This window comes from Gavia stellata, chromosome 4 (assembly GCF_030936135.1).
Source record: "Gavia stellata isolate bGavSte3 chromosome 4, bGavSte3.hap2, whole genome shotgun sequence".
In the NCBI taxonomy this organism is placed as follows: Eukaryota; Metazoa; Chordata; class Aves; order Gaviiformes; family Gaviidae; genus Gavia; species Gavia stellata.
Genome location: NC_082597.1, coordinates 39,898,787 through 39,913,814, shown reverse-complemented (window position 1 = coordinate 39,913,814; position 15,028 = coordinate 39,898,787). Strand labels below are relative to the sequence as shown.

Sequence of the window (15,028 nt, the reverse complement as noted above, 5' to 3'; positions counted from 1 at the left end):
TTTTCACACTGGAAGGCTGCAGACATTCGGCCATTTTGGCAATGGTGGCAAACAGTAAATTTAAAGAATAGACAAGCAAATTGTTCTAGCTTACCTGCTGTGTATTAACTATCGTACGGTAAATGAACCAAGGTTCATTCTTAATTCAGAGAAAACTCAAAGTATTTTAACTTCCTTTTTCAATAGTGAATAACCCAATTCATGCTTATCAGACAGTAGGGACATCATAGCAGTGACCGCAGAACAACTGATGCTGCAAATTTATATTCATATTGCCTTGCAGCAACATGCTCACGTGCCCATACTATCAGAAAATGAATAGATGTGCACCACAGTGGAAAAGAACACTAGCAAGTAACCATATTCCTAAGTCTAAGGTCTTGGGCACAAGTCCCATCTCAAGTCCCCTTTTTTCCCCGCATTACTCAAATGCCATTATATATACATAGAGCCTAGTATAAGTGAATCAGTTTCCAGCTGACACCTTTAGACAACACCATAATAGAATTTACATGATTAAATCATGAAAGCCACTTCTCACTGGGAATCATTATTCAGAACAGCTTTAGGACCAAAATTGCCTGGATGTTACTCAGCTAAGGATTAATGCAAACTACACACATCATCTATTCTCTCTAAGGTAGGGGAACAAGCAGACTTATGGTGAAAAAGTTAATGAAGGATAATAATGTGCTTTCTAGAATACTCAGATAAAGTCTAGCAGAGTTTTCTCTGCTGAAGACCTTGCCAAACAATAAAGGTAAGAAAATGAAAGGTAGAAAGCAAGAAAGAAAAGTTATTTTACATATACGCAAGGGAACAGTAGAGGAGCAGAGCAAGTGAAGTTTGCTTAACTTAATGCTATTTTAATGCAAGTGCATTACACTCTGATATATCTAGAAGGAAGCCTGTATGATAACCCACTGATTATTAGAGATGCAATTAGGAAGTTCTTTCAAACATTCTGTGTGTTTGTCTGGAAGTATTTAGTATTGAGCCCCTACAGTAAAAAATTATTGTCAAACAACCAAAAAACCCAAAAGATACAATGTTTTTTCCATAACATCTATACTACCCAAAATAAATGCAGTATTTTATTAAAATAATAATTTGGCAGTCCATCACTGTCAGTATTGATAATAAAATGGAAAATAAATCACTACAAGCCAAATTTTCATTAGCTTTAATGACACTTCTCATTAGCTTTAATACAGATTTAAATATAGATTTAAAATAAGTTAAACTAGTTAACCGAGAAGACACTATAACTTTCTCCAGCTTACCTCATCTGTCATTCCTGCTCTGATGAGGGTGAAGAGATACTTCAATAACCTTGCATCATCTTCTCGATCTAAATCATCAAGTGGCAGTTTCTGTCTTATAGGAGCATCTGGATCCTGCAAGAAAAAAAGTCACCATCCATCCACACAATGCCTATCTATCTCTTCCAATGATTTTCTGCCCTGTTTTATAATCTGGAGTCACTTTTTCATGTTGGCACAACAATCTGTACAACCCCCATAATATCTAGCGCGATAACCTCCTCGTCCTTCCTCTCTCGTTTCTTCTATTCCTCTTTTGTCACTGTTCCTATCAGAAGGAGCCACTGCAATTTCTTTGTTTACTTCACCACCTTGTTTTTTTGCCCCAAACTTCTCATCTTCCAGCTCGTCTCACCTTCAAACACCCCTTCCCCTTCTGCCTCTCTACCTACCAGACTGTTTCTCCACTTCCACCTTCTAACTGAGAAGGCTTTTCACAGCAGCTGTACTTGCTTCTAATCCAAACAGATATTCTCAAGCCAATCAATACCTCAGATCACTCCCCAATTGAATTTATCTTCTACGACTGCTTCACTGTCACTGAGACAGTTCATTACCTCCTTCTACTGGACAGTCCTTTCTTTCCTTGACTTCCCTCCTATTAGCTTTTACTATAGTAGCTCTCAAGGAATCCCATCAGGACTTGGTTTCATTGTACTAGTTACTGTATAAAGACAGCACACCCTGCAAGGGCTTCCAAGCAGTTTTATAAGCTTTTCTGGTTAGGAACGTAAGTTTGTTTCAGATATAAAAAGTACTAATAAAGTCATTTACTTCACCAAATAGACCACAGGTACTTGTGATGGGGGGTAGGGGTGTGGAAGTGACTGCTGAAAGAAAACAGAAGTCCACATGTCCCAAAAGGAACTCCAGAGGTGTCCTGCCTCACAATTTCTGTACTAATTTTAATCTTTTCCAACTTAAATGTCTTGCAAGGCTGTGAAAATAGCATATATGCTCTCTCTAACCCATTTTGAAACCAAACCTTATTTTTAAATAATACTTACCAACTCTGTTACCAGAGCTCGAGAACTTCCAATGTATGTACTTAACTGTCGCTGCTTCAGGGTATGGAGTGTGTTCTCCCTTAAAGCAGTGAAATGTTTTTGAGAAAAATGTTTTTTTAGCAAGCTTCTTTTAATAAGACACAAATATTGAAAGATATTTTTTGTTACATGGAATATGGTTACAGAACAGACACACATGGTTTGGTTGGTTTATCAATGGATTGTGTCACTGTTGTGAAAATGCAACATTTCACAAGAAGTACAATATTAGAATCAATTCACATACCTTTGATTTCTTTCAAAAGTATCCCTTATTTCAATCATTCATGTATCTAACTATGAATTGATTTCTGCATGAGCAAAATTTCCCATTAGCATTCACCAGAAAGTCACTCTAGGACAGAAATTCAGCTTAGGATGAACAGATGATTCCAAAAGCCTGTATTCACTGGCCATTAAAAGCAGACTTATTCTAGACATCTAGAATCAAAGGTAGGCTTTGGTCTTTTTTGCCATAAAACCCATCATTGATAATAAAGATGACAATAGCTTCTGGTGAAAGGTCAGTGACGCAAGTGATGACAAGAATTTAAACAGGCAAAAATTAAAGCCAGTCAAAGTAGTAACTGCCTGAGAAACATGCAATAAAAATGGTTTTATCCAGCATAAATAACAGGCTGATCAGTAGGTGACCATCTCTTATTGTGCCTTATTATGAAAAATCAAATCTGCATCCAGATAAAGATGAAATTAAGTTGCTTTGATGGTTTTCCTTCTATCCTCGCCTCCAAAAGCAGTAATTGCCTTTTGAGAAGACATACTTCAGTGGGCAGGTAGAAAATCTCAATTTTTACATCTAAGAATTTAAAGAAAAAAAGTGAATGAACTGAACAACTTTTACAAATCCACTTCAAGAGTGATTCTGTGTCTGTGAATCTTGTACTTAATGGGAGCATGTATATAATCAAAGAAATTCAGAACTCACCAATATACAGATTTTGCATAAAACTCAATATTATCGGAGAAGTCCCCAATTTCATCCTTGGCAATGCTCTCTAGCCAATCTACCACCAGCTGGAATAAAATTAAATTGCATTTTTAAAACAAATATGTAACAAATAATATTTTAACTGCCTTCCTCTCGTCTCTGGATCTACTTGTTATCTACATGGTAACCAAAGGCATACACATCCTGAAGATTATTCCACTTTCATTTTAAGTATCCAATATGAAGGTTGTTTAGGCACTTGATCTCTATTTCTCACTAAATGCTGCAGTTACTACAGAGCTACTTAACAATTTATTAATCACCATCAACAGTAACCGATGCTCCAAATGGGAATGGCTCTCAGGCTTCCATCCTCTCCAAGCTAGCCTGAAGAACATTTCTGATCTTTAGACACTAGCGCGCATTATTTTTATGCATACAAAGAGTAATGTACTTCAGCAAATATAAAGAAATAAGTATTACTAGTTTCTAAAGATCAGAAATTTAAAAGCATTATTTTTACGCATACAAAGAGTAACACACTTCAGTGAATATGAAGAAATAAGTATTAGAAACAGCTTAATAAAGGGCACAGAACATTAGTGTTATAAACATTTACGTGTCTACTGATCTATTTCCATTCTCATCTTAAAAACCTTCCGTCATACCTGGCTTTGTCGAACAAGTGAATCTTTCTGAAACAAGTTGTCTACATTCGTCTTTTCACTAGCAGTTAAAACCTATTTAAGAAAAAGCTGATTATTACTTCATGGAAAAGAAAACTTGCCACAAAACCACGAATACCAAACCGAACACATGCGAACTCATAAAATTCCTAAAAGTTCAGTATGCTATCTCTCCACTACCTCCTTTTTAGAAACGGATGACACTATACAATTGTTTTATTTGGATGATCATTTACATCCAGTTACTCTAACAAACTGTTAAAATGATATTCAGAATATAATTCACAAATGTATGATCAGAGAAAGATGCTACATAGTAGGTCCATTGATTCCACTGACTGCACTCATGTTATCTTAAACCCCATTTATTACTGTATACATAAAAAAAGATGACATTTTCCAAGACTATATGCACACTTAACATGAACAAGTGAAAAAACCCCCAAAAACCTAAAACCCCAAAAACCCAACCCAACCCCAGAACCCTGATCTTTCTATCTGCTCTTCTGCATTAATTTAGCTTTCATTAGACTTGCAACAAAAGGAGAACAGAAGATGCGTTTTCGTAAAAAACACAGGTAGAAGGAGATTGGTTTTTGGCACAACAGTGTCTAATTTAATAGTGAGAACTTAGCAGTGGGAATCCTAGAAGAAGCTATTTTATGACTGAGAAAAAAGCAACTGTGATCGTAACTTTTACACAGGCAAAGTCCCCTTACTTATTGTTTTGTCTTCCTAAGCATATTCTGGCAGCAAAGGCTGGAAGCACTGTATTGACATAGACAAGACGACTCCAGCTGAAGCAAGAATGCTAAAAAATTTGGATTTCTCTTGAGATAAATTGGAATCAGGATTGCAAAGGCTGGACAGCTTGAGAGCACATGTTCTTCTTTTATGCAAAGCAAAATTATCTCCGACCTATGGGAACATTACCACTACGGATATAACTTTTTAAAATAAATAAATAGTTATTTCTAGTGGATTTTCCAAGTGTATGTGGAATACTTAAGGAAATAAAACATGAGGTATAGTTTATAATATTTTTACACTAGCATTTTCTATTTAGAACTATTTAAATTCACTTTTCACAATATATGAAATAATGTAATATTTGTCTTGATAAAAATCGAATCAGTCTCATTTTTGTTTACATTCTTTCACCTCGGAATTTGAGTGGCTGCAATATTGAGACTGTAAAAATAAAATGCAAGCATTTAGCTTATATTTAGCTTATTATATCACTTAAAAAACCCGAGAAGTCCAAGCTTACTGTGATATCAAATGCAGTTTCATCTTCCAATGCAGACTGTATTCTGTCTCTAGAAATAAAAGTGCAAAACCGTAATGATTAAAATAAAGCTGAGAAAATTCAGCAGAATGCATAAGTGAAAGCACTTAAAAATACCTTTACAAAAATGTTCTTTTAAAAAAATACTAGAAGTTGCAAAAGTAATAAGAATAGGCCCATTTACAACTTTCATTTCTGTAAACAGACAATAAACGGACATATATATCAGCACGTAGTTCTGTAAGATTATTAATAGGTACTTAATTGCTTCACTCCACATTTATAAACACATTAAAAAATATATCCAAGAAGGTCAGCTCAGTGCAAAAACATAATGTGCTTTTCAAAGGAATTACCTATAAAGCGAGGACAACAGTCTCCAAGTTACCATCTCCTGCTTGAGAAGCCACAAGACACTGGCAGTTTTTGAAAACTTTTGCTGTCCAGGAGTTGCCCGATAAACTATTTTACCCAGTATATTCACCTGAGGTAAATAAATTTATACATAGTTAATATTGCTCACCATTGTATTTTTCTTTCTAAGCCATTACAGCAATCTTTTCATTATCCTGAATGCTTTCAACAACCAAGTTTGACTACCATCTCTTCAAAATAGGTAGATGATACTCCATCCCATAAACCTTAATTATTAATAAAAATAATATTAACACAGCCTAGACGGCATAAACCAAGAGAATAGCTTTGTTTTGCAAGGCACTGTACAAACCCAGGATAAAACCAGCTTATGTTGATCAACTGAAAAGCACCAATAGACTAGAAGGGAAAGAAGGCAACCACTGGAAAAAAACAAAACCAAAAAACAACAAACCACCAACCCCCCCATCTTTGTTTCCATATACATCAATATCTAACGTAAAGTCAGCCCTACTGGTATTTGTGACAGTATTTATCACTGCCTGAAATATACCCTTTCCTTTAGCTCCGGTAAATGAGAAAACCCAAACTGTTGGTTCCCACATAATTTCCAGTGTCACCAAAAAGAAATTCTGTTATATTTTCCTTTATTTATTATGAAGAAAACTTGGGCAGTAAGTCTTCTCCATCAGTAGCTAGTCCCAGAGCTCCTACTACTTCTAAGAATGGCCCCAAACTCTTACGTTTTTAGGAGTACCCAATTTGTCAGGCATCAATATATTCACCAGTTTTCAAGTGAGAGGTGAGCAACAGATTTAGAGGAAAGAATGAAATGTACAATCACAGTGCAAGAGAGGAGCATGATCTTCTGTTCCTTTCTATTATCTCCCAGAAAAAAAATGAAAAGAGTTCATGGCTGCTAGGAGCCACTGGTCTGATCACAGGGTACAGCTAAGAGGCAGCATGAGAACTCAGGGCTGCCTCTACACCCCCATCCCAAGCCTTGTCAGCAACATCCAAGCTGACCCTTGCAGCAACATCCTTCACTCTACTTCTGTAGGTCCTTGGCAACATACAATCAACTCCCCACAATTCCAGGTGGCTTAAACCAACCACTCTATAGTCCATGATTTTGTAGACGGTATCCCTTTTTCTCAAACAGGAGGAATGGAAGAGACCTTGGAAGTTCTACCATCTCACAAAATAATCAAGTTCACGTTTATTTTCCTTCTCGTCTGCTTCCCACTTGGGAACACAATTGTGATACACGCCTCATTAAAAATTTCAGCATTCTCCAACTCAACCCCAACAACAAATTTGCACAAAACAGGCCTAGCAACCTTCTACCAAGAACGCATCTTCTTAACAGACACAGGCACAAAGTCTCTTAAAACAATTATCTGCCCACCTCCCTCTTTTGTGATCAACACTTACTGACAGAAGCATCATAGTTTCTTCCTTTCAAACTGTCAATCCCTGCTGATCCTGAACTGTCAATGAACAGCCAATCAAATAAAAAACTGTGTCTAAAAAGCACAGACACCTTAAATCTAACATTGAGCCCTCTATTGCCAGCTTGTCAGTAATGTAGCAGAAAACTCTTAAAGCATCATAATACGATTTTATTTATTTATACCCGACAGAAATAAGTACTTTTTAATCCAGCCCATTATCGTTAACAAAAAAATCCATACATCTGCTCATGTTTATTGACACTTGCGGTGGAATGGCAGCCAGATGACATTTTTAGTATTCAGCAAGCTAACACATTCCTGTGCCAAAGGAGTGTATAAGGAAAGAGAGACGCTATTCGATGCTAGTGTTCAGTGACTCATAAGACTGCAACCAGCTGGAAGATTTAAATTATCTATGTTAAGCACTGTGACTTCTCAGCTTAAAGAAAAATAGCAATACTACTTAGGGAATGGACTGTAAACTAAAGTAAATAAAAAACCTCAAGCAGACCACTTACCTGACTGTTACAAATACTTTCATACTCATCCACAAGATCAAAAATGGTAGTTGATGTATGCTTCAGGAAGGAATGCAGAAAATCTGAGTACATGCTCATAGTAGCTAGAACAGATTTAAGGAGAAACAGCCATATTAGTCAGACACAACTTGATAAAAAAAGCCAACACACTACAAAAAAATCCTTCTGATGACAAAGCATCTCATCTTTCAAAATCTAAATGAGGACAATGATGATATGAACTATTTATATCACATAAAATCAGAAGAACTTATCAGCTAAGATAGTAAGATACACAGAAGCTACAAGGTAAGCCAAATAATTATAAAACTTTTGCTGTAAACATGTCATCTGAGAAAGTTTTAACAACAAACTCATTTGCGTATCTTCACAAAACTAATCCAGTTTGCGTCTTACATCACCAGAGCATCCCATTTGTGCCATCAGGTTCCACAGAAGACACAAACTCTCAAAACTCCAATAACTGGGAGAGATATGTGGTCAATTATTATGAAAACTTCAGATTGCCTCACCAGCTTCCCCAGGATCATCCTCACGCAATAGCACAGCGCTCATAGTGACATCTTCCATCATATTGGACATGTCTAGATTTGCAAATGTTCCTGTCTGCTGAGGCGAGAGTGCCATTGTCCAGCTACTTTCATCCAACTAAAAGCATAAAAAGAACATAAGGAAAATAAATAGCAATCTCAGACTATTATAAGCCTAGCTGCAAGTTTTTTCATTCTATACAAATAGTATAAACAGAGCACTTCTAAAAACGAATAGTGAAATAACTGCCTTTAGATAAGGTGCAACTATGCCTTTAACAAACAGCTCTGAAAAGATAAATTTTAATCTGGAAAAAGGAAATTCCTCATGTTTTTTCAGGAAATAACGAAGTAGAAGCTAATCTAATAAGACCTTCTACTTTAAAGCACCATGTATCACTTATCATCTTAAAACAAATAAAGCACTCTAAGCTTTCATATTCTATTACACTAAATGTTTACTTAGTATTTTGTCATTCAGAGTAAAAAATAACAGAATAACCTTGACTAAGTGGTAAAGCAGCTGTGGAAAGTTAAGCAAAATAGTTACAATTTGAATCAGAACCATTTACCACAGTCTTTCAACCTTCTTGGTGAATTGCTCAAAACCATTTGATCGAATGAATTATTTAAAGTAACAGCAAGTATCAGAATATTAAAGAGGGAAATAAAGACTTATCTATACTTTTTGGAGGGTATTTCAGGGGAGGTATTTGATAACATATCTGACACCAGAGCTGCAAAATGGCCAAAAGAGAAGACAGACTGTACATACACTGCACTAACAGGACAGTTTCCTGTAGCTGTTCCTGTGACAGCAATTGCTTTCTCAGCAACAATTAATGGTATACAAAGACCCAGAGATGTGTCACTGGTTGATTCTTTTTCCAGGCTCTTAAAATGGTCCCACCCAAACAAGTACAAACAGGGAACCAGATGACATTGTTGTAGCAGTCTCTGAAGCATATCCAAAACCTGTGGACATACACCTGTTATTCTTCCTTTATGCCCCATTTCTACCCACAGTACTCCTCTTGCCTGATTTCTCTCTGCCATTATTACCCTCTAGCCAACCAGAACAGAATGCTATAACACTCTGACTGCAGAGTAAAACCAACAAGAAACTCAGTTCCAGTAAAATCGTATCAGGTCTCTGTGGGAAATACAAAAAGGGCTGATGAGTGTTCTTACCTACCCCAAGTAAATTTCCACAAGACATAATCTTAAGTCCTTTTTCCATCACCCTCCTGTGAAAGCCTTTGTCTAGTCCCAAGTTTCCCCACTGCTACTCTAAACTGGATTCAAGTCAGGGCACTAAATGCCAACCTAAAATGTACTCTACTCACAAGACACTAGTTACAGAATGACAAGAGGTTCTGAATCAGAAGAAAAGTGCCACTGCTAAGAGCTGTATACATGTTGATCAACAAGGCCCCAGAACCTGATAATTCAAAGAAACAAATGGGCTGTAACAAACTACAGAAACAACCAGAAGGGAGAATGAATTAAAATGCATATACAGAAAGACATCTTAACTTGGTTTGAGTTAATTTACAAATAAAAGGAGATAAAATACTTCAGATGTCCCTACTGATAACTTTTCTAATCACTGTTTTTCCAAAGACGTCACAGTAGAAAATAACTAACGTAATCTGAAAAGACATCAGAAGAGCTTGTTCTTTGAAGTCCAAACTTTAACATCCAAGTGAAGCCTAATACTGCAGAGCGATAAAATCGGAAAAATTCCGAAGGTTTAACTTGCTGACATAGAACAATTGTCTTTGAAGAATTTGTAAACAAGCAAAGTCTAGATTTTTGTAGTCACAAACTGATGTTACAAGGACTAGCTTAACACACATGGTGTATTTAGCGAGTCCTTAAACCCCTCTATTATTCCTCACTGCATCATCTCAAAGAACACCACAGGTAAAAATAATACTAGTAGCAAGCAGCAATAGTAGTACTAGCAAACAACACTGAAACACTGTAAACTTGTAGTTTCTTCTAAGTTTCACCGGAACAAAAGAGGAAAAGGTGCTCTAATGGTCTTACCATTGACAGATTGCCAAAAAGTCCAGGAGTTGGTAGAATCAGAGGAGATTTTCCTCCTGTTCCCAGGATGGCAGACATATCTGATGGCTTCACGGAGCTTCGATTTAGTGCAGTAACTGAAAGAGAGACAGCCTTTTCTGAAAAGAAAAAGTACATAATGCCACTATGGTCTATCGAGGAGCTCTAAAGGAAATCTTATAACAGAGACTGAAGTATTTATGAAATCCTGCTCAGTCACACAAGAAACAGACAAATCAACCTGATGGAGAAGGAACTTGCTCCTGTCCATCTTAATTTTCCTTCCATCAGAAGGCTTGTACCAAACCCACAAATGCCAGTTATAAAAGAAAAACAAGTCTTAGGCCCAACAACACTTAGAAATAAGGAGGTTAATTATTAATAATGGAACTTAATCTACACATCTAGTTAGGATTATACAAACACCCTCTTACCCAAGCCTAGAGCATACTCAAGCCCTAGTTTTCCAAGTAGGGCATGTATAAATGTAAAAACAAAACATATCTATTGTCATTTCAGTTCTTCCTCAAGTGCAGCAGCATTCCAGATAGAAATCTGAAGCCAGGTTGAACACAAGTGTATATATGCACCAAATATGTGACACACCTTCAGTTACCAAAGAGTTCATTGGTACACTCACACCATAAGCATGAATAGCAATACATCTCCAGTCACTCTTTGGAAATTGGTCTCCAATCCCTTAAAGCAAAAGGCAACAAGTCTGCTCTACCAAACACTACATCTGCTCCAGACACTCCTGCACATCAGTGCAGCAGCTAGTGTTCCCAGGGATATCTGACCCATGTTAAAAATGGAGGCACTGTTTTACAAGATGATTAATGCCCCATCCTATGACAACAGCGAGCTCCACCACAACAGACCTTCATACAGCCCAAAGACCACAGAATTTGCACCGAGACAGTAGCTGGTACAACCACAAAATAAAGAGCATGCCCAGGGTCTCCATCAGACTCATCCTGAAGATTACAAGAGTGTATCTCATCAGATCTCTGACACCCTCAAATTATAAAGGGGGAAGGCCATTGCAAACAGGTACAGGGACCCTAAAAGGCTTTGTATCAATAGGTAGATTTGGTTTTCCATGCATCAGTTTCACACGGATTGAGAAAGCTGAAAAACCAAAGGTTTCTGTCCTTGTATTAGCACAGACCTTGAATCACCACAAATAAATTTTAGCTCTTGAGACATGAAAGTCAGGCATACTGAAGATCAAAGAGACAAATCAATTCTCAATCCGTAGAACTAGAATTATGACTTCTAACATTAACAGTCTGACTTCTGAAGTTGCACATCAAAACATTTAAATTGTTAATGGGTCATCATTCTCCTCTCCTCCATGGTACCAGAAAACAATCACTATGAACCCCGCTACCCATATGATACCATGCACTCAAGGATTAGGAATTTACAGGGTGGAAGAAAAGAACTATGTTGAATAATCCTCAAACACAGTTTCTAATACCCCCAAATCCACAATTAGGAGCAACTGACATCAAAGGAAGCAAAAAACCTTGTCCCCAAGAGAGGAGATAATGGCTGCACTTCATAAGAACACTTTAAAAGTTCCACTGTAGGAATGGGATTATACAATGGGCTTTGTTTGTTGCAGAATCTTCAGACAGTTTGAAAGAAAAGTAGCTCTAGCCTATGTAGCAGATGACACGTGTGACTCTCAGAAAATCTGTAAGGTGCAGTGGCAGAGATAAAACAGAAGAAAGCCAGGATGCCAAGGAGAAATGCAGAGTCATGATGAAGAAATGCAGAAGTCTTTGGATTAAATAGTGCAGGAACGTCAAATAGCAAACCTTTTGTAAGGACTGCCTGTCCACCCATAATGCTGTTTGAAGAAAGTTTATCACAAATGATAGCCACGCATGCAGGTAATTGTCAGCTGTGTTTAGGGAAGTTTGCAGAGAGAATCATTATTCAGAAATCAGAAAGTCTCATTCTGAAGTCCATTAAAATATAGATGGTAGGTTTACAGAGTATATTCTGTTTAGTAACATCTCCTAATGTAACATCTCTGTGCTGACCGGCCATACAAATGACCGGAATTGCTCAACATTAAACCTTGATCACTGTGTTTTGCATCTGCAATCTCTACTTTCACCTGACATCAACTCTCTATATTTTTTGGGAGCAGCTGCTGTACAAGCAAACGGTACACTACTTCTTACTGAAATTCTGTATTGTTGAGCTTTCTGAAAATAGACAAACCAGAAACTTCATAGTGACAAAAACACGGCAAGCTGTTAGATCAACATGCTAACTGAAATCAAGATCTTCACTGAAGACAACGGTCAAAATGGTATCCACATGTTCTAATTTGAAGATGAAAGTGGGAAAAGAGCTACTTGACTTTGAAGCGCTCTCTGACCATCAGAGTAAGACACACAATGCTTCTCTTGTAAAACAACTAACACATCACGCCATCTCCAAGCAGTCCTAAGAGGAAGATGTCGAGCAGCAGAAGGTGCAACTATCCTCTTGGAGCTTGACGGAAAACACACTGGCTAGATGACGATGAAAAAGAGGAATCCCTTATACAAAGGCCTGAATCATGACAAAATAAAGACTACAGGAAGAGACTGTGACACGGAAAAGGGAGGTAAGCCCTGGTGATGACATGGAAATGTAAGGAACGGGCACGTTTCTTTATTTCACCCACAACTAGTGAGGGAGGCTCTAAGAGGATTACAGACCTTTTCACAGTATGTTTAGTGTCAAGTCAACACTAAGAACAATCGCAGTTTCACTGTGAGAGCTGTCAATGCTGACACCCAAGTAGCTCGTGCCTGAGCAGAAGGCTGATGCTAACAGCATTTATCTTTGCTGCTCGCCACTAAAACACAAACCACTAGATATTATGCTAAACGAGAACAAGCAGGGGCTACGCAGAACTTGCCAGGAACCCTGAGAAATCATGAAGAATCAGTCTCTCTGGAACTTCGTATCTTTGCACCAGTGCCAGTTTGGGAACAATCCCCAACACACTCCTAATGTGGGTCAGCTGATGCAGAACACAGGGGTTGAGACTGGGACGTTTCAGGGCAACCTGACCCCAGCCACCATGTGTGGTTCCAGAGCCTTTCTGTGAGGTGTGCCATCTAATTTCTTCTCCTGCTAGTGGAGAGGAAAATCATTTACCAATGCAACCAATAAATATGCCTGGTAGAAAGCTCAGCGACAGAATTAACCTGCCACAAAAACAAGGATGGAAAAATACCTGAAGAGACACTACATGACAGACAATCTTGAAGAAATAAAAGCTACTGCAAAACCAAAAGAAGGTTGCAAAAAGAAGGAAACACAACAAACTACATTGCTGACTAGTAAGGCAAGAATCAGTTTCAACACGGTACTTGAGAGAAACTGAAATGATACTGGACATACTCTTGTGCCAAACAAAGAAAATGAAGCTCGAACACCCTCTAAAAACTGAACGGCAAAAATCCATTGGCATTCAGCAATAGCATAAATATATAACATATGAACATATATGTTGACTGCTATTAGGTGTTTTTTCCATATTTATAAATGTGCTTAACTTCAGAATCACAGAATCGCCAAGTAGTTGAGGTTGGAAGAAACCTCTGGAGATCATCTGCTCCAACGCTCCTGCCCAAAGGACTGTTATCTAGAAAAGGTTGTTCAGGACCTTGTCCAGTCAGCTTTGGTTATCTCCAAGGATGGAGACTCCACAGACCATCTGAGCAAACAGTTCTAGCGTTCAATCACCCTTACAGTAAAAAGTTTTTTTCTTATGTTTAAACAGAATTCCCTTTAAGTCCTGTTGTGCCTATTACCTCTTCTCTTTGTCCTGGGCACCACCAAGAAGAGCCTGGCTGTCTTTTTACTCCCTCCCATCAGGTATTGACATACATTCACAAGATCCCCCCGAACTTTCTCTTTCCCAAGCTAAACAACCCCAGGTCTTCTCAGCCTCTCATACGTCAGATGCTCCAATCCCCTAATCAACTTTGCGGCCCTTCACTGGACCCACTACAGTAAGTCCATGTCTTTCTCCTTATGAGTTGTTATCGATTATGAAGCCCAAGAGTATTATTCCTTTAACTAAATACTAAAGAAAGAAAGTAGTCTTACCTGGCTGGCGAAGCAATGAACTAGGAGTTCGGGAAATCAACTGGCCTCTGGGCGTCATGTTTCCAATAGTGTCATCCAGGGATGTAAGAACTGATTAATAAACAAGTTAAGAAACACCCTCCAAAGCATGCTTTCGGCTCTATTCAAAACGGTTGTGAATACTTGGAAAGAAAAAATATTTTGCTGTAGCTCAAATATCATGAAGATTACACAACTTGTCTTTCAGACTAAAGCAGAAAGTCCCATTCATAAGCCTGAGTTAGGTCACAAAATGTTTCACCAGAAGCTTAAAAGCTGGAGGGCTAAAAGGGTTGCTGCAAAGTAAAGTTCAGAAACCTGAGCACAACAGGTCTGGGCCTCCTCATAACAGCTCAGATCAAAGAGAATACTTTTGCCCCTTAAGGAGCTACTTTATGCTACATAAACCATAACAAGAAAATCTGAGACTGAATGCATTTAAAAAAAAAGTTCTCTCTCTCTCTCTCGGTTCCAGAATGCTGATGACTTTAACAAAAAAGTCTCTATTGCTCTACTTTGCTTCTTCCTGTCAGCAACTAGGTTCAGTGCTCTAGGTATGGTTTAATAAGAAGTAGTTGTGTAAAAGTTTCTGTATCCTATGTTATATCAGTGTCCAAGAACATCAT

General features: G+C 37.8%; 1 protein-coding gene across 3 annotated transcripts in view; it reads right to left on the bottom strand.

The window, feature by feature from the left end:
- Positions 1-15,028, bottom strand: part of NUP107 (nucleoporin 107) — a 30,868-nt gene that overhangs the window by 13,797 nt on the left and 2,043 nt on the right. Inside the window, exons 3-13 of one of the 3 annotated variants that reach the window (XM_059816380.1) lie at positions 14,385-14,474; positions 10,242-10,357; positions 9,833-9,841; positions 8,172-8,307; positions 7,639-7,742; positions 5,648-5,775; positions 5,274-5,322; positions 3,986-4,057; positions 3,315-3,403; positions 2,330-2,408; positions 1,284-1,397 (exon numbers count right to left, since the gene is read on the bottom strand). In XM_059816380.1, the coding sequence (XP_059672363.1) occupies positions 1,284-1,397; positions 2,330-2,408; positions 3,315-3,403; positions 3,986-4,057; positions 5,274-5,322; positions 5,648-5,775; positions 7,639-7,742; positions 8,172-8,307; positions 9,833-9,841; positions 10,242-10,357; positions 14,385-14,474 (986 nt within the window). Of the gene's footprint in view, positions 1-1,283; positions 1,398-2,329; positions 2,409-3,314; positions 3,404-3,985; positions 4,058-5,273; positions 5,323-5,647; positions 5,776-7,638; positions 7,743-8,171; positions 8,308-9,832; positions 9,842-10,241; positions 10,379-14,384; positions 14,475-15,028 lie in introns of all 3 variants that reach the window. The other 2 variants (XM_059816377.1, XM_059816379.1) reach the window with 2 other exon arrangements.